This window comes from Dromiciops gliroides, chromosome 1, assembly GCF_019393635.1.
Source record: "Dromiciops gliroides isolate mDroGli1 chromosome 1, mDroGli1.pri, whole genome shotgun sequence".
NCBI classification, from domain to species: domain Eukaryota; kingdom Metazoa; phylum Chordata; class Mammalia; order Microbiotheria; family Microbiotheriidae; genus Dromiciops; species Dromiciops gliroides.
The window spans coordinates 415,694,106-415,714,918 of NC_057861.1; the positions used below are offsets into that span (position 1 = coordinate 415,694,106).

The window sequence follows — 20,813 nt, forward strand, 5'->3', positions numbered from 1 at the left end:
AAATGCCAGCTATCATCATTATTAGCATTAGCATTAGCATTACTATAGATTCTTTTTTGTTTTATGGGTTGAATCAGATGGTTTTTAAGATTGCTTCCAGCCATTCAAAGTTCTATAATTCTTTTATTTAAGTCTCTCCAGCACAGATTCTCAACTGCCTACTGACGTGTAGACCTGATCATTTAAAGCTGTTGTATGGTAGTGGTAGAAAGTGGAAGAAATTTTATTAACAAGGAAAAGAAAAGGAGAATGAATATCTGAACTTGTTGAGACATACATTCTGCTTCATCTCATCTTTAAACTCACTTGTTTTGACCTTGATTCTATCTATGACCAATCATTATCAAAAGATGATGTGTATCAATTGCTTGCAAATATGTATATTGGTTTAAAAAAATACCCCTGCAAGTGACAATGCCTATTAACAAACTAAGATGAGTATGAGGCCCAGATACTTTAATAACTTGTCCAAAATTCCCTAGTGCTAGTTTGTGGCAGGGATGAAACCAAAATCTAGATCTTTTGACTTCCACACCATTTTTTCTATGTCCAGCTAACTTTTAAAAAATAAAAGTCTTAGAAAATAAGTAGAAATGTACTACAGTACATGTTGATTATACAAAATGAACACACAACAGTTTTATTCGTGTTTTATCTAATGTGAATGATAGGAAATTTTAAAAGTTAAACTATTATTTTGATTTTCTCTTTAAAATGTATAGTTTTGCTGTTATGATTTGGATGGCTTATTTCTTTAAAAAATTATCCTGAAAACTTTGAATTTTTATGCCTTTGTTGCTTAAAAATTGATGTATAGCAAGCAGATGCATCCCTTTATTCTTTTTGGAAATACTGTTGCAGTATATTTTAAGTCATCACTAAGGAGCTTATGTTTGGAAACTAGGAGTCTCTTGAATATGCTTCTCTTGTTCAGTTCAACAGTCCTATTATATACAAGGCATAGTTATGCCTGATCTTTAAAGACAAAACAAAATAGTTTCTGACCTCAAAGAACTTAAATTTTACTGAAAGGACACTATATATATATATATATATATATATATATATATATATATATATATATATATATATATATATATATATATATATATATATATATATATATATATATATATATATAAATAAAACTAAGCATATGCAGAATCCTTTGCTGAAAATAGTTCTTCCTCTCCTCCTTCTCTACACTTTCTCTCTTGGAGATTTCATAAGGTCCTGTGAGTTTAAACACCATCTCTGTGCAGATAAGTCAGTCTAATCTATATCTAGTCAAGTTTAAGGTGGTAAGATATAGTAGGTTATATGAGTTTATACTGCCCACCCAGGATAGCTGACTATAAACTACTTTTCTGAACTTCTACTCTTTTCCAGCATTGGCTTTTTTTCTCTACCCATGCAAGTCTTCTCAATCTCCTTTGGAGACATCTGCTCACTGATAGTTTCAGTTCTTTGTTCTGATGTACTTTTCACCTGAATTGCCATAGATCTATTCTTATTTTCTGTCTTTGCCTAAATCATGTTAGTTTCTCAAGAATGAGTTAAAGTTACATGTCCCTAAATCTGTTCCTTCTTTTACTAATCAATCAAGTATTATTTATTAAGCACCTACTATGTAGCAAGTACTGCTAGGTGCTGCGGATACAAAGATAGGAAAATCAGGAAAGGCTTCATGTAGGAGGTGACACTAGAGCTGAGCTTTAAAGGAAACTAGGGATTTTAAGCAAAGGATGAAGTGCATCCAGGCACGGGGGACAGCTCATGTTGTTCACACATGATAAGGGGAGGCAGAACATTGTGTATGAGGGAACAACAAGAAGTCCAGTTTGACTGGATTTAAATATATGAGAAATGAAGTAATAGACAGTAAGTCTGGGAAGGTAAGTTGGAGCCACGTTGTGAAATGTTTTAAATGCCAAACAGAGGAGTTTATATTCATTTCTAGAGGTAATAGAAAGCCCCTGGAATTTATTGAGCAGGGCAGTTACTCGGTCAGGCCTAAGCTTTAGGAAATTGCCTTGGCAGCTGTATGGAAGAGGGAGGGCAGGGCTGAACTGGATGCAGGGAGGCCAAGTAGGAGGCTGTTACCACAGTCCCAAAGCACCAGTTCTGTAAATAAAATATTATTTATGTTTAGTTTGTTTAAATTGCAATATTTATTTACACTATAGGGTATTTCATAATTGATTAAACGTGTATAAAATGTATCTGGAAGTTGTTGATATCCCCATTTTAAGAATTTTGCACATTGTTCAGCTGCATAATTGTGGGGCGGTGCGGGGGAGGGGGTGGGGGGGCATTGTTTGGGCTGCTCCAGAATTGGTAAGAATATTTTTGTCAAAAAAAAAAGGAGGAATGGTATAACCCTGGGCAAGTCACTTAACCCTCATTGCCCAGCAAAAAAAAAAAAAATGAAATTAGGAAATTAGGAATGAAAAAGTTGGCCAGTGCACTTTGTTTTAAAACATGCTTTGAAGAGAGATATTAGTCAAAATAATTCATTTTAAAGTTCTGAATAGTAGAAGTTATCTCTATATCTAATGATAGTAATGAAGTATGTTTGTAAATAAAGGGTTTTTTTAATTTACAAAGTACTTGTATTTATTATTTGATTTGATTCAAATTATTTATATAGAATTTACTGTGTATATGACAGTCACAGAATTGGAAGACATCTCAGTCCATTTACCTTCTTGACCTTCAGTGTTCTTATCTGCAAAATGAAGTGGTCTGGGAGAAAGTTTCTAAGACCCCTTATAGTTCTAGATCTGTCATTCTATGATCCTTTTGGTGCTTGTAAACTGCTACCACCCATATGTATCCCCTTAAATTGGGGGTTGAAAACGATTGGTCACATAAAATGTAAAGGACCTTTTATAAGTAAGTTATGTTTATTGTTATAGAGATAGAATTACTTTCTCCCTGAAATATGTTTATGACATGCATTTGTATAAAATCAATCAGCATGCTAATTGCCATTTTTATTTATAGTCATTGAAAAGAGGATATCATGGAGAAGAAATTTACTAGTAAAAATTCTGTTTTTTAAATATTGTATTTGCTTGTGTTAAGGTTAAAATTCTAGCTAGTCTGTCTAAAATATCTAATGAGTGGTTGCCAATAAATTATAAGCTTTAGCAAGAGTTAGGTTTTTAAGCATTTATTAAGGAGAATAAGAATTTGGTGAAGAGAGAAAGGCCTACATTCAACTATCTATTAAAGTGAGAGCGCATTTCTCGCTCTGCTCTCCACCAGAGTCCACAGGAAAGGCCCCGAGTCAGAGCACCAGCCTCCCCCTTCTTCCTCCCACCAGCAAACATCACTTCCTGACATCAAAGAAAAGACGCATGGTCTTGCCCTCAGAGACATTCACCTCATGGCGGAGCTTTTCTACAGTAAGTCTCCAGCAGGTGGTGTCATTCCAATTGTTACACTTGAAACTAATACAGCTGAATGTCTTTAAATAAACAAACAAGATCCAAACAGTCCTTTAATACGGATATCTATAATTTAAAGAACAGTAGCATGAAATCCTAGAAGCTAAAAATTGTACCCATTTGGACTTGGTGTTATATGTGTCTGCTTTTACCCTTCATTCATTCAAACATTTATTAATCACTTTTCTGTGTGTACTCCTCTGGGGTCTAGGCATATGACAGAAAGTAAAACTTGTCTTCAAGGAGATAACATTCTACTGGAGGGATACAACACAGATGGAGATGGATACAAGATGATTTGAAGAGGGAGTCTAATACTAACAACTAAGAGAATCTTAAAGGGGCATCCTGTAAGAAATAACACTTGGGTTGACCTTTGAAAGATGCCCTAAGGATTTTAAGAACAGGGGAGATGAGGGAGTACATTCCAGGTATGAGACAACTTGTGCAAAGGTATGAAGGTGGGAGATGGATTGCTGCAACCTATTTGACCACCATGGATGTCTCTCTTGTTCTTTGGGTGACTCATGGTTTTGATTCCTCAGAGATTGTGGTAGTCTATGATTCATAGCCCTATAGCATTACCAGAACTATATTGTTCAGTTGTTTCAGTTGTGTTTGACTCTTTGTGAGCCGATTTGGGGTTTTCTTGGCAAAGTTACTAGAGTGATTTGCTATTTCCTTCTCCAGTTCATTTTACAGACAAGAAAACTGAGGCAAACAGGTTAAGTGACTTGCCTCGGGTCCCTCAGCTGGTTAGTGTCTAAGGCCAGCTTTGAACTTAGGAAGATGAGTCTCCCAGACTCCAGCCCCAGTGTTCTATCCCACTGCTCCACCTAACTGACCTAATCAGAATAATAGTGGTGTTTAAAAATTAAGGTTTGTTTCAAGGAAATTTGTGGAGTCAACATAAGTATGATGCAGTTTGCCAAATAAAGTAGAGTTTCTTCTCTTACATTTAGTTCTGGGCCCAGATCATTTTCATATGAAATAACTTCTCTTAATATATGTATTAATGGACCTGCTCAACAGGCTGTCCATCCAACTGAATATCACATCTACTTGATTTTTCCTGTGTGAAGAATCAAAATAATTAACTTTTGCTTACTTAGGGGAAGCTTTTTCCTCCTTTTCCAGTGGAAGTTCAGTAGCCAAACTTTGATTATTCAGAATGATGAGCAAGAGACTTTGAGATATCCTGCAGCATGGATTAGTCCACTACTCACTTCCTTTGAGGAGTACTCTCCTGGAGGTCAGCAGGCCTTGCCTCCAATCCCAGCTTATAAGGGCCTCATTGTCTTCATCTGCAGGAGTTAAAGTAATGTGGGAGAATTGTTGTTTTTACATTATAATCTTTCAGTTTAAGTAATACTTTATTTTTCAAGGAAAATCTTTTAAAATTAATTTAATGCCTACACTTAATGTTATCAAATGACAGGTCAGACTAAAAGTCTTATTTTCAACTCTATTGCATATATTGTCAATTTAACAATATTATAAGCAATTTATTTAGTGATGAGAGTATTGTTTGCTGTCTTCAAGTGGGAACAATATTGGATATAATAGATTACTGAAGTACCTCTTAACTTTTTTTCTTTACTTATTTTCTTGCATAAAAACTATTTTGGAATTATTTCATTCCTAAAATTAAAATTTTAATTTTGTCTTTAAATTCTTTGTCAGTATCGTAGAACTGTTAAAAAATTCAATAGTACCCCCTGCACAACAGTATTTCTAAAAATAAGCTCAAGTTACAGATAAGCACCTCATTTGTATTTTATCGATATTTGGACTTTGGTACTCAGATTTATGGGTGTTTGCTTATTGGTTATTTACATTTTGCATTTATTTCTTTTTAAACTTACTAATTTTCCCCCATTTATCTCTAAAGGGCAATAGGAGAAGAAAATATTTGTACTAAAACATGATATACAAATGGGTGTCGCTTTTGTATTGCCATTGTGTCAGATTAACAGTCAAGTTACAGGGCCACATTTGTTATCATATGATTGATTTTGACTTGTCTACAATGGCTCCTCACGATGTCTAGAAAGTGCTCACTGTGTTGAAACAATCTGGATACCAAAGTAAATGGGTTTGTTGTGTGCTTGTGGTAGTGGTGGTTGGTTGGTTGTTTTGCTGTGCACAGTCCCTTACATCTTCCTTTCTACTTCCCTCCCCCTAAATCCCATTATCACATTGGTGCTGGATTTAGTGCAGGTACCTGATCACCTTTAGTCCTACCATAGCCAAGAACTCCTGAACACAAGAAATTAACTAACCTCAAACTCCCCCCCCTCCCCCACCAAGTAGCAGAGATTACAAGGATATACCACCACCTCGGGCTTGCTGTGTGGGCTTTTCATTTGTTTTAAGTAGAACTCCTGAGACTGGGCAACATAATTTAAGAAAAAAACAACAAACTATTATATTCATTTGAGAGATACAAAGAAGAGATGGTATAGATAATCAATAAATTAGAATAGTAATAGGGAAGTTATGAGTGGCACAGAAAAGGTAGCCTTTATGTATAAATTTTGTTTATACTTTGAGGGGGAAAATGCTTTTTGAAATACTTTGGAAGCTTTTTTCTGCCTTCATCCAAATCTATGATTTCATTGATGTAAGAAATTTTCCCCAGTGTGGTAGTCTTAGAAAGTTGTCTTGGGGCATTGGATGACTAAATGTGTCCTAGGTTATACATCTAATTTTGTGTTAGGGTCAATTCTTAAACCCAGATCTTCTTAACTTTAAGGTTGACCCTCTAATGCCCTATGCCTGACTATTCTTGGAAATACTTATTTATATAAAATCAGTTGTCACACTATGATTCCATCCAGGGATGAAAGCCATTTCTGATGCTCCCCAAGCTCTAATGATTTGATTTTGTTTGTGATCCCTGCTTTTAGAATGTTTCAGGGCTTCTCTGGAGCACTTTACACCCTCTCATTTTCTCTTAAGTTATAGTTTGCATTATAGTATAGCATTTTTAGCTTACCTACTACACTGTAAAAATCTTGGATAAGAACTGTATTTTATCTTTCCAGTACTCAACAACAAATACAGCATTTTTGACATAGTAAGTGCTCATGTTTGTTAAATTCCACTTGATTTTTCCAGTTTCATAATAATTTGAGAATAGGTTATGTATAGTATATACAGAATCAAGCTAGAATCACAGATTGGTTTCATATGGAATGATGAATATATTGAATTAGATAATTAACTTGATAGCTTGTGATTTTTTAACAATACATTCATGGTATATCTTAATGTTCCCATGTTTAATAATAATTTTTTACAGATCTTCCTGACAATGATTTTGTTGTAGTGCATGCAGTTTTAAAATAAATGTTTCTTTTGAATTCTAGGTTTGACTGATGTGTGTCAAAAATGGAAGTTTATTTTTATTTGAGACTATTATCAAAAACAGGGGAAAATAAAAGAATGAGGAACAGTTCAAAGTTCCAATGGTTATCATCAGTTATTTTTTTATATTTCGTGAACCAAGCACATGGCCAGAAAAGAGGTAAGTGGAAAGTAGGAAATTTATTAAAATCTAATGCTATTCTATTTATTTGGAAACAACCTGTACTATTTATTGAGTATTTTAGCTGTCAGTTATCTAATGATTCAATTAAGCAAAAATTTAAAAAGGTATTTTGTTAATTTTCTCCATCTTTCTCTTCAACTCTCCCTCACCCCCATATGCCCTACATTTCAAAAATAATATGTTATTTAATACCATTTACTAAAGTAAATTGCCTTATTATGGCAAGGAGATGACCCTGGATTCTCAAAGGTTATGACAGTGGAAGGGAGCACAAACTCTGTCATGTCCTACCAAGACTTTTAAGTATGGTCCTGGTAAAGAACATATTTCGCTAATTCTTTAGTGACACATAACCAAATTGGCTACCTGATGATGAATTTTTCAGTTATAATGTTCTTTATTCAAATTAGATGGCCTTAAGTGAAGGAAGTAACACTGCAAAATCATAGAGCCTTGAAATGTGAAGGCCATCTAATTTGAATAAAGAACATTTTAATTATACTGCTCCCTGTCTTAATTTTATAATGTTTTGATAGTTTATCAAGTCCTGTGTCATCTTCAAGGTAAGTGATCAAATAGCCTTATATTAATTTGTTCTCTTTTTTGTATCAATCTTTCACAAAATGAAAAAACATTTAACCCCTACATGGAAAAGAAATAAAATCTTTGGCCATGGGAATATCTACATAGTATCTGACTACTTACTGATATAGCACATTTAATTACATTTTATTACTTTAATCCTCAAAACTGTGATTTGCTATGAATAGCTGTTGGTTAGTTGCCTGTGGAAAATGGCAACACATTTGTTATTTTCCTTTTGTTTCTCTGGCAAAGCATTTTATAAACTTAAAGTGTATCTCAACTTTTTAACTTAAATATCGTGTAAAAATTCATGCATTCAATCCGCCCAACACCCATTATCCTTGCTCTTTGCCATTATAGTAGGTATTGATAGAAGTCCTCCTTAAGATACACCATTGACTCCATTTTGACCTTTCTCAAACTTTTGCCTTTCTAGCTATTTCTCATTCCTTGCCCAAAAAACAAGTAGGAGAGATGGAATAACAAAAGAAGCAGGAGGGCACTCTTCATCATGTACCTGGAAATGATACTTTTGTCGGCATGTGTATAACACATATTCCTAGCTAGAATGACCACATAACTGAAGTCATCTTATATGTTACCCTTTTATTACTGCACATTGAATAATAATTATGTATTATTACTTTTGTTCTCCAGGGGTTCCTCATGATTTAAAGTGTATAACCCATAACTTAAAGGTATGGGATTGTTCCTGGGAAGCCTCCTCTGAAATAAACCATGGTACTACTTATGAAATTTGTATTGTAAACAGGTATGTTTCTAATTTTCTTAAAACTTAGACAAAAGTTTTAAGAAACTTGAAAATTGTTAATTTTGTAAAAAAGGTAGAAAAATGAATATGTGTTTTACTGTTTAATATAATTAGATGAATATCTTTCCGGTTGTTGTTTAAATATATTTTGGTGAAATTTTTCTTGTTCAAGCATTTCTAAGGAAAATAACAATAAGATCATTTCTGTCAGTGAACTTTGGTGAAAATATCTTCCCTAGATTTGTGCTTCTCTTCTTTAGATGCTAAACCCTTTTTTATTCTGGAAAGAAGATACTTTTTTTCTTTTTTACTGTTGTATTTTTCTTTTTACTGAGAGAAATTTAATTTTAGACTCTGGGCTTAATTGTTAACTAGATGCATTCTTTTCTAGAACTTTTTCCATTTATGCCTACTGAAGAATGTTAAATTCAACCAAATCTTCCCATTCTGCTTTTAAGTATGCAATATTGTGCCCCCTAGAGCCACACAAAGGAACAAATTCTCCTTTCTCAGCCTATATTGATTTTCTACTCCCAAACTAGTATTCATCAGATTTGTCTGGCTATTCTTAAGGTCTAAAATGATGTTTTCTGAAAGATGAAGATGTTTTCTTTCAACTGCCCATTTATAACTGATGATTTTGTGTGAGATTTGACTCTCAAGTTCTGTTTGAAAAAGTAAAGCTAGGACAGCTAGGTGGCACAGTGGATAAAGCACCAGTCCTGGATTCAGGAGGACCTGAGTTCAAATATTACCTCAGACACTTGACACTTACTAGCTGTGTGATGCTGGACAAGTCACTTAACCCTCATTGCCCCAGAAAAAAAGTAAAGCTATATTAGTGGGTAAAAAAACAAAACAAAACTTTAAAAAGATATCATCCCCGGATCATTTAATAGGGTATTAAGCAGTAATATTTACCTCTGTATTTCTGTGCAGTGCTAAATGTTAAACTTGAGTTACTAAAAATTAAACTTGAACCATAGGGTTTAGAGTTAGAAAGACCCTTCTCAAAACTGTCATATGTCTCCATTTTACAAATAAGAAACTGAATCTCAGAGAAGTAAAGTAACTTGCCATTGTTACACAGATTTTAAGTAGCCAGACTCAGATGAGATTGAAGTCCTTCAAGTCCAGGTTCAGTGCTAGAATAACTGTATTCACTGTATACTGTGGGATGCATTTAGAAATATTTGCCAAAACCCTTTTAAAAATTAGGTACTTAAAGGAGTGTGTTTGAATAATCTTGAAAATTCATTTCTACGGAACATTTCATTCTCAGAAATGACAAATAAGAGAGGTGAACATATATCCGGGAATCTGACACTAATCCAGGAAAATTAGAGGGAAATCCTAGTTAATGTTCGGGAGTTGATTAGAAGCATGATTCAGAAGTACCTCAGCTTTTGCTATGAAGAAGGAAGTTTTGAAAACAGAGTTCTTGTCCTGCCTCTATCCTCAGGATGATGTAATAATAACTTTTATTTATTTAATGCTTCCTGACTTGTAAGAACATAGTTTTTCAGAATGACTGTAAGGTAGGTTTAAGTATAAAACTTCCCAATTCACAGATGGAGAAACTAGGTTAACCCTAGGGTTGGAACATGTTAATAGTGGCCATATAACTAGTAATAAATCAATGAATTAAGAATGCTTTATTAAGTGTTTGTCAAGTTCTGTGCTAAGCCCTCAGAGTATGAATACAAAGATTAGCTTCCCTGTCCTCAAGAAGTATATAATCTCATGGGGTTACCAATTATAAAGGGATACTTTAGCTCAGGAAACCATTAGGATGGCGAGTGGAGTCATTGGGGACTTGCAATGTCAATATTTATTTGATTATGCTTCCAGCTTGGTGGGTTTGGGATATTGGCAGGGGATGTCTCTGCACATTAGCAGGACAGATGGCAAGATGACCAGGATGGAATGTTAAACGTGGCTTTAGGGCCATGTGATGTAGTCACCTATCAAGACTGTTGGGGCCCCAGGCTCCAGCCTACCTTTCTACCCTTCACATAATTATTCCCTTTCATGCATTCTTTGGTTCAGCTAAACTTGCCAATTTGCTCTTCTTCACCCTTGGAATGCCATCTACTACTGGCCATACCTTTACACTGGCCATTTCCATGACGAGAATGCTCTCCCTCCTCACGTCTACATTTTAGGATCCCTACTTTCTCTAAGAACTTACCTGACATGCTACCTTTTATATAATACCTTTTTGATTTCCATAGCTTGTAGTGCTTCCCCGTTGCTCTTATCCCCCCAAAGGACTCTGCACTTATTTTGTATGTATGTACTTCTGTATGTTTATGTTGTCTTCCATAATAACACATAAGCTCCACAAGCACAAGCTTTATTGCTGTCTTTATAAACCCCCAGAGCCTAGCACGGTGCCCGACCTGTAGTTGACACTTAATAGATATTTGTTGATTAATTTATATAATTGATATATTTGAATACTAGGTTAGTTTTTTTTCCTTTCACAGTAGCTTAATAGCCTGATTCTATTTGATGTATTATGCATCTTAGAATTCATAGATCTTCTACCATATGGTGTTCTGGCCCTTTAATTGCAGAATTGAACAGATTAAAAGTTTATTTATTCTAGGATAGCTTATTTAATCAATAAATCTCAAATCTAATGTTCACATTCCTCTAATTTGGAGCTCAGTGGACTCCTGGGGTGTCTGTGTTCTCAATCTGCTGGATAATGTTTTGGGGGTCCAGACTTATAATGAATGCTAATTAACATGATTATACAAATAAAATCAGTGTGAATGCATATATTTATCCATATGTTAAAAAGCTAAAATAACATATCCTTTATTGTGAGAAATAATAGAAAAATATTACTATAAGTGAATACAGTTTATTTGGTATTAAAACCATCTTCAAAACAAAATGCCTTCCTTTTAATTATTTATATATTGCAGAGTGTTCTATAGAGTGCTATGTTTATGGTAGACATTTATTATTGAATGAATTTGATATACTTTGTAACTTCCTATTATTGTGATCGTGAGGTTTAATGTTGAATTGGATTGATGTGATGAGGTTTTTGTCATTGTGAATTTAATGTTCATTAAATAACTGCAGTAGACCCTGCATAAAACCTTCTATATATCTTTGTGATGTAAGTTCTTCCTTGCTATCAAAAACTTGGCTCTGTTCCTTTTTTCCCCTTTGTTGAAGAGTAAGCATTATAACTAAGTCCCCTAACCAAGGGACTTAAAAAAATAATGCCAGAAATACTAGGCCTATAGCTACAATTATCCAAGTTCTTTTTTTCCATGTTATACAGAAAGTTCCTGAAAACATTTTCAATATTATTCATTCTCTAAGGATTTTGTTTCGGACTCTTTATTTAATTCAAATGATCTTTCTTATATTGCAGTTCTTATCCCTGTATTCGGACAGAGAAAACACATTTTGAGATTCCAGCTCTTCCACTTGATGATCATGAAATAAAAATAAGTTCCATGCATGTTTCTGGGAATTCTGTTACTAAATTTATCCTAAATGAAAGAAATGTTTGTAAGTATTCCTTTTAAAGAAAAATCCATCTTAAATCTAAATAATGTTTTTACTGGGATATTGATGTCTTTTGCTTTTTTAGCTGATAGGAAAAGGCCATTAAGGTAGTGTAGTAATATTTGATCCATCTAGAAGTCCATTCTCACAGTCTAAACTATTCTTCAAAATATCTTCGAATCACTAAGAAATCAAGCTAGGTTAAAAGAGGTATAGAAAAATCTAAGCTCTAAAGTTCATGTACTTTATTTCTAGTAGAGCTTAGAAGTAGTTTACTTTTATTTTGGGCACAATTCTAATAGAGTTAGCTCATTTGGTGTCCTGTCCCACAGCAAGTTGAAATAAAATTATCCAGTAGGAATATGATGGTATGGTGCTAAGAGGCAAGCACACCTCAACAGCATGAAGTAATAACTCATTTGTTGTTTCATCATCAATTGTGTTTCATTATCATGCCCCTAGAGACAAGATTGGTCATTTTATTGCTTTGTTTTGATGTCTATATTACTGTGCTTCTGTTGCATGTTCTCTTATGCTTTGTGCATTTCTGTTTGATTCTGTTATTTTGAATTCTTCATAATTGCTTCTTTTTTGCTTTTTTGGTTTGGTTTGTTATTCCAAACATGATAAACAACAACAAACTTAGACATTTCCATGTGCAAGGAATCAAAGAAAAAGAGTATTGCATGTGAAATCATGAATCGTTTTATATATAGCTTTTTTTTTTAAAAAAAAGTGTATTCTAAATTTAGCACATTAATTCTAAAGCTGTCCCACTTCTCTGTATTTACTTCTAAACCTCCTTCTGTTCTCTTTTGCATTTTAATGACTTTTACTTATTTGTTAAATATTGCATTTTTATGCATTACAACAGCAAGAAATAAGTCTACTTTTTTGTGGAAACAGTTAAAATATTTGATGATAGATATTGTTTTCCCTAAATCTCATTTTCTCCAGACTAAATGTTTCCAGTTTTTTTGTTTGTTTTGTTTTTTGTGGGGCAATGGAGGTTAAGTGACCTGCCCAGGGTCACACAGCTAGTAAGTGTCAAGTGTCTGAGGCCGGATTTGAACCCGGGTACTCCTGAATCCAAGGCCGGTGCTTGATCCACTGTGCCATCTAGCTGCCCCCATGTTTCCAGTTTTAAAATTGTTTTCCACGTGGAATTATTTGCAGACCTCTTACTGGTCTTGTCACCTTCCTCTAATTTTCAGTGTACCTCTTAAATTCTGAGCTTATGTAATACTTCAAGTGAATTGTATAATGAAATGAGCAGTGAATTAGATTCAGAAGACCTTTGTTAAAATCCTGCCTTTGCCTCTTTGGAGTCAGTATTCTCATCTGTAAAGTAAGGAAACTAGATGGCCTTTCCAAGATCCCTCTAGGTCCAAATCTATGATCCTGCAAACTCCCTTGATATATTGATGCAATCATGAAACATGATTTGATTAGCAGCATATGATTGTTTTACCTTTTCATAGAATAATGCCTACGGGGCAGCTAGGTGGCACAGTGGATAGAGCACCAGCAATGGAGTCAGGAGGACCTGAGTTCAAATCCAGCCTCAGACACTTAACACAAACTGTGTGACCCTGGGCAAGTCAATTAACCCCAATTGCCTCACTAAAAATAAATTAATTAATTAATTAAAAAAAAGAATAATGCCTAGTAGTTGTCATTTGATTTTTAAGCTACTATGTGTCTGAGGTCACATTTGAATTCAGGTCTTTCTGACTCTAGGCCTGGAGCTCTGTCCACCGTGCCACCTAGCTGGTCCCTGTGGCCATGACACAAAACAGGTGAAGAACCTCTCATGTAAATAAACTGGTTTTGTTTTAACACTCAAGCAGAACTTTGAGATTTCCACTTTAGCTGATAATTTTACTTTTTAAAAAGCAAGTACTATTGCAACATCAGTAGCATGGTACAGCATTAAAAAGCCCAAGTTTTGCAGTCAGAGGACCTAGGTTTGAATTCCAGTTCTGTTTCTTATAACCTCTGTGACCTTGGGCAAGTTATGCTCCCTCTCTGTGCCTCAGTTTCTCATCTGTGAAATTAAGGGGTTGAACCTGATGGCCCCTGAGGTCCCTTCTTGCTCTAAACCTAAGAGCCTAAAGTTCTTGTTTCAGAGGTAGAGAGAAGTGCAAAGATAACATTCAATTGTAGAAAGTGTTGACAGTTTAAAAATTAGTTCTGAGGAAGCTGCCAGGGAGTTTCATTTTTGTGTTAAATATCCATCCATTTGTGCAGGCCAGTCACTAGTGCTTGTGATGGTTTTCATCTATTGAAATCCTTCTTATCTTTCAATGCCAAACCTTGGTACCACCTTCTGCTTCCCTTCATTATTCCTCCCTCTACCCCTGCCTCAAAGTTTAAAGTGATTCCTCCTCTTCCTCTCAGATTTCTTTAACATTTTGTCGAGGCTTGTCTTTTGACTTCTCACATTTTACTTTGTCTCATACTTAAGTACAGATCGTCCCTTTTACATCTTTTCAAATATTGAAGAAATTTTTGGTGGAAAAATGTATTTTAATAGTTAAATATGGCCTTAGTAATTTCAAATTTCACAGAACTGAGAATAAAAAAATTTCACAGTCTTAAGCATATTGAAAGCAAAGTCAAATTCATAGAAGCCCTCCTTCCCTGTTTCAATTAGGTTGCATATCTTACAATTCTTTTCATACATTTTCATTGAAATTTTGCCTGTGGCCAAACATAAAGCTGCAGAATTTGCAAGAGGTAGAAAACATAAGCTTATTTTATAAGAGACTAGATGACCCAATAAATAAATGAGTTGACCAATCTTAGAATTTTTTAAAAGTTCTCTTTAATATGTAAAGAGTAGGGTATCGATTATTTTCATTCCTTCTAAAAACTGATATATCCTTTGAAATATATTGTAGAACAGCTAGCCAGAATGATTGAAATACTTTCCTACCTGATCTTCCTACTATCGTTCTTTTCCCTTTTCCAAATTCTCTTATGTCATACTGCTGAATTAACATTTCTGAGGCAATCTTATCACACCATTCCCTACCTATGAAGATATTTTGACTCAACAATGAGTAATATTAAATTCAAACTCCTGGAGTGATATACTGAAAAAACTACTGCTTTGGGAGTTAAATGATGGGCATTCTTGTCCTGGCCTTGTCACTAACTGTGACCCAGGGCAAGTCATTTAACTTCAATATGAATTTCTTCCTTTGTGGAATGAGGGAGTAAGCCATAAAATTTCCATCTAGCTTTGATTTTTTTCTGATCTTGTTGTATCCAACTTAAACAACGTTTAAATACGCTTCTTATTATTAACTCTTCTCAAGTCACAGTGGCTTCATAGCTACTTAGACATTTGTCAAACTTTTTCTCTCATTTTCAGATGAAAGTCTGAACTATTTATACCTCTCAGAAGGACATCCCTCCTGCTTTTCAAACTTATCACAGAATCTCAGAGTTGGAAAGTACTCCATGTAGTCCTACCATCCAGTCAAGTTTCACTAAACTGTTTATAGTATCAAATGTTCTTCTCTAATCCTGTGGAGCTGCTCCTTTTCTCTGTGATTTTTCACAGTTGGCTCAACATTCATATCTACCAGTTCTAAAAGTAAACTAGAATGTATTGCATCCATGTGTAGTGAGTTGAATATATCAAAAGTAGTTGGGTACATTCTTTTCTATTTCCTTATTTATCTTGGGTATCAATTTTCTGATCAGTCATTTTGTTCTGTCATTTCAAGTTAAAATACCTTTCTCCTTGGTAGAAAGAATAGAAACAAGATAAGATAGGCCACTTTACCTTCTCTCCCTTTTTTGGGTGTACTCTCCCTCACTCTACAATGGACCTAGTTCTTTGAGTCTCTGAAATCTATATGTTTTTAAGTTTAATTTCTTCTATGAAAATTTTTACTCCTAACTGATTTATCCCTTTTCTAAACTCCTGTTGAATTTAGTCAGTAACAATCTGTTTAATATTTAATTTTTCTCATTGTTTCATGTGTGTTTCATAATATTAACTAGGTTGTGGGTTTTTTTGGTGGGGGCAGGGCAGTGAGGGTTATAAGTGACTTGCCCAGGCTCACACATCTAGCAGGTGTCAAGTGTCTGAGTCTGGATTTGAACTCAGGTCCTCCTGAATTCAAGGCTGGTGCTTTATCCACTGCGCCACCTAGCTGCCCCTGTCTTAACTAGATTATATTATGTTCATAGATCTAGTCTTAGATTTGAGGAACCTGAAACAGCTCTGAGTTAGGAATGTAGTTAGATATGAAATAAATACTTGATTAAGTGATTGATTTGAATAGAGTTTGCCTGAAGTCTTCTTTTGTTTGGGATATACTTCATATATGATGAAAATTAGCAGGTCATATGAACAAAGTGTTTAGATATCCTCAGTTTCATAAAGTATTTTTTACAATTAGGTCTGCTCCATTTGTTAAAAAAGGCCTCTATTTGAATGTAATAAAACCTAGTTTCAATCCAGTCCTGGAAAATAATAGAACTATGCATAGGATCACAGGAACTAGAATTGAAGATTACTTTGTAAATCATCTATTCCAGTTACCTTTAAAATATTCTTCAAATAATTTGCTAGTTGGTTTGAATTAATGGTTTTATTATATTTACTGGCAATAGAGGAAATCTTTCTGACCAGTTGAGTTTTCATAGTTTTAAATATTTCTTCTCTTATTTTCCTTATGATAGAAATTGTGACTTACTGTGGCCTTTTCTCCTAGATAATGAGCAGACTTAAACTTCAGAGTTATAGATTTTTTTTTTTTTTTTTGCAGGGCAATGAGGGTTCAGTGATTTGCCCAGGGTCACACAGCTAGTTAAGTGTCAAGTGTCTGAGGCTGGATTTGAACTCAGGTACTCCTGAATCCAGGGCCGGTACTTTACCACTGCGCCATCTAGCTGCCCCCTTATAGAATTTTTTAGAACTGAAAAAAGGGCTTAGATGTTATCTAAGATTCCCCGCCCCCATTCTCTCCTTTTACAAGCTGAGAGTTCAAAGTCAGGCATAAGAAAATTGATAAAATTTGCCCAAATCATAGCTAGTTGCTATTAGAGCCAAGGACTCAGAACTGAAGTCTTGTGAGCTAAACCAATCTTCTTTACACTTACATTATTGAAAGTGGTAGATAGTCATAGGAATTGTATATCTTAGCCAAAAGAGAACTTGAGGACTTAACACTTGCAGATGAGTATTCTATTCTGTACCTTTTCCAGGAATAACTAAAAGAAAATTTGTTACCTTGAAGCTAGAATAGAAATGGTTACCCCAAAGTCTTTACCTGATACTTTTGTGGTGATTCTTTGATGTGATTTGACTCTGTTACCTAACATAAAATTCCATTTTCAGAATACTTTAATTGGTTGCTTGCCATTGTGACTCAAAATGAAATAGAAATGACTTTAATGTAGTTAGAAATTAGCAAAATAATTGAAAGTTTTAAATATTTGAGAAATAAGCCTTTTAACTTTTAATACCTTAAGTGATAGTTAAGCTCTAGTGATATTGAAAATTAATTAATTATTACTAATTGTGTAGCTAATTATTTTAATAGGTTAATAATCTATTCTTTTTTTTTTTAATTTTCAAAAGCCTTAGTTCCAGCCACATTACGGATTTTTAATTTGACGGCTGATTTTTCAACCTCTACGTTGTACCTACAGTGGAATGACAGTGGCTCTGTTTTTCCCCATCACTCAAATGTCATCTGGGAAATTATTGTCCTATATAAAGAAGACATGGAAGTTGCAACAGTAGTAAGTTTCATGCCTTCTTAAAAAATGTTACTTTCTCCTTCCTACGTAATATGAGAAATTGGATTTTCATAACATTCTGTGTTCTTTTGGCATTGTTACACTACTGAACTTTTGGATTTGGGGGATATATTAGGTAACTTTTCAAGGGAATTTATAGTCTTTAACCTTAAGCAAATCACTTAACCCTTCTTGGCCTAAGTTAATTAGGTTTCCCTTCTTTTTCTAAATCTGTGATCCTGTGATTAAGTAAGAAATATTGGGGGGCAGCTAGGTGGCGCAGTGGATAGAGCACCAGCCCTGGAGTCAGGAGTACCTGAGTTCAAATCTGGCCTCAGACACTTAACACTTACTAGCTATGTGACCCTGGGCAAGTCACTTAACCCCAGTTGCCGCACTACAAAAAGAAAGAAAGAAAGAAAGAAAGAAATATTGTCTTGGTATATTATGGTTTACAGTTTTTATACCTTTTTTGGGTTGATTTCTTCGTGAATCATTTTCAGTGAGCTTCTTTCCATTTTGCTTTATTTCAGTTGTAATGAAAAACTGAGGTCCTGTACCAAGTAATATATTTGTCTTTAGTCTCTTGCTTCTTTTTAAATAATGTTGTTTGTGTTATTTAAAAGCTTTGTAGTATACTAATGGATTGCATATTCAATAATTGAACTTGGAGATAGTAAATAGAAGAATTAATGTGTTACATAGTCACTTCATCTACCATACCATTTCCTGTTTGGACAGCTACATTATATGTAGTATTTGTATGTGTGTGTTTATACATATACACACATCTCCGTCATTCATTCTAACAATATTTGGAGATCTGCTGTACATTGTTGACTACCTTCTGAGTAATTATACCAAGTGCTACAGAGAGCAAAAAAAGACTGAATGAAACAGACCCTATTCTTGTAGGGCTTATAGTAAGTATGATGGGGGAGATAATGCTACAACAGAAGGTGAAATACAGATGTCTAATAAAAGAAACATAGAGTGCTGTGTTCAGGGAATAGAGATAGTACTTGCAAAGGAAGAAGTAAAGAATGTCTCCTGGAAGAGACAACATTCAATGTAGGCCTTGAAGGATTGTTACATATCTTTTATTCTCTAAAGTCATACACACATGCTTAGTATAAAAATAGGAATTCTGTATCATAAATATATGTGTACATACACATATACTTATTTTTATTTATATGTAATGGGTGAGAATGAAATAAGTTTATTCAATCATTTAGTCATTATAATTCATTAATTACAGAAATGAAGGGACAGCAAATAAACAAGTATTATTAACTGCTTACTACATGCCAGGCACTGTGGTACACACAGGGCACATACACACAATGAATGAAATCATCTCCGCTTTCAAGGAGCCTACGTTCTAACAGGGGAGACAACATATGTGAGTTTATATAGAAGAAACATAAATAGGATGAATACAAAGTAGTTAAATGTAAGGCCATTTTAAAGGGAAGGGAGTAGTAGTTGGGTGGGTGTGGAAGAACTTCATGTTGAAGGTGATAGAAAAGAGAGGCTGGGCCATGTTGTGAAGGATTTAAAAGCCAAGTGCTAGGGATACAAAGAGAAAGAAGGACATTACATCAGGGGAGGCAGAATGATCCTATATTATTGTCTGCAGAATAAATATAAAATAAACAAGATAGGGAGAGGAGGTCCTAGCATTTGCAGAGGGGTAAGGACCAGGAAAGGTTCCATGTACAAGCTGGTGCTTGAGCTGAATATTCAAAGAAGGAATTCACAGAGAGACTGTGCATTCCAGGCATGAGGCATGACCAGTGCAAAAGCAATATGGAATTTTATTTGTGAGGAACAAAAAGAAGGTAAATTTGGCTAGATCATTCAGTATGAGAGGGGCAATAATGTCCAGTCAGGTTGGAAAGGTAGGTTGAGACGAGTTTATGAGATTTTAAATGCTAAACAGAAGAGTTTATATTTTATCCTAGAGGTGATAGGAAGCCACTGGATTGAATTTAGTAGGGTTGTCACATAGATCCATGTTTAAGGAAAATCACTTTGGTAGAAATATATAGTATAGTCTAATATCTGATTGCTTACTGCCTCAGAAAGGGGGAAGGGGAGGGAGGAAAGGAAGGATGAATAAAATTTGGAATTCAAAACTTAAAATAAAATGTTTATCATTAGGGGCAGCTTAGATGGCACAGTGGATAAAGCATTGGCCCTGGATTTGGGAGGACCTGAGTTCAAATCCGGCCTCTGACACTTGACACTAGCTGTGTGATCTTGGGCAATTCACTTAACTCTCATTGCCCTGCCTAAAAAAAGTTTATCATTAAAAATAAATCCATTACAGGTTAACAGAAAAAAAGAAATACATAGTATGGTCTAGAATGGTGACAAACTTGAGGCAGGGAGACTAGTGGGGGAGCTATTATAATAATCTAGGTGATTAATTCAGATAAGAGATTGAACTAAGGTGAAAGTTTTGTGAGTTAGAGAGAAGAGGTGAGATGCAAGAGATGTTGTAGAGGTAGGAATTGTCATTTGGCATCTTATTGTATTTGTGGATTAAGGATGAGTTCAGGGTAATGAAATGGAGTGGTGGGAAAGATTGTCATATCTGTGACAGAAATAGAGATGGTGGAGTGTGTTTGGCAGGGGAAATGTTCTGTTTTGTACATATTTAGTTTGAGAGGTCTCTAGGACATCTAGTTTAAAGTGTCTAACAGGCAATTGATCATGTGGGATTGGAACTGAGGAGACTGAGACTAGATGTTGGGGTGCCCTGTATAGAACTCAGAGTCTTCTGTATAGAGGAAATACTTAAGCCCATGGAACTGTTGAGGTCACCAAGAGAGCAAATATATAGAAAAAAAGAGTAGAGGACCTAGAACAGTGTTGGGGAATACCTACTCAGGGGCATGATGTAGATAATGAACCAGCAGAGACTGAGTAAGAGTGACTAATCAAATTGGAGGCAAACCAGGAGAGAGTATTTGTCATGAAAACTCAGAGAAAAGTATCTATAAGGAGAGAGTGGTCATCAGTGTTAGGTACCACAAATAGGTCAAGAAGGATGAAAACTTAAAAAAGTAATCGGACTTGGCAATTAAGAGATTATTGGTAATTTGGAGAGAATGGTTTCAGTTATAGGCCAGATTGCAAAGGATTC

General features: G+C 34.7%; 1 protein-coding gene across 1 annotated transcript in view; it reads left to right on the forward strand.

Moving 5' to 3' along the window:
* LIFR (LIF receptor subunit alpha) overlaps window positions 1–20,813 on the forward strand; it is an 80,007-nt gene that overhangs the window by 16,189 nt on the left and 43,005 nt on the right. The window contains exons 2-5 of the mRNA XM_043988049.1: window positions 6,824–6,981; window positions 8,248–8,362; window positions 11,760–11,899; window positions 17,499–17,662. Coding sequence (XP_043843984.1) covers window positions 6,846–6,981; window positions 8,248–8,362; window positions 11,760–11,899; window positions 17,499–17,662 — 555 coding nt within the window. The 5' untranslated portion in view covers window positions 6,824–6,845. The remainder of the gene's footprint in view (window positions 1–6,823; window positions 6,982–8,247; window positions 8,363–11,759; window positions 11,900–17,498; window positions 17,663–20,813) is intronic.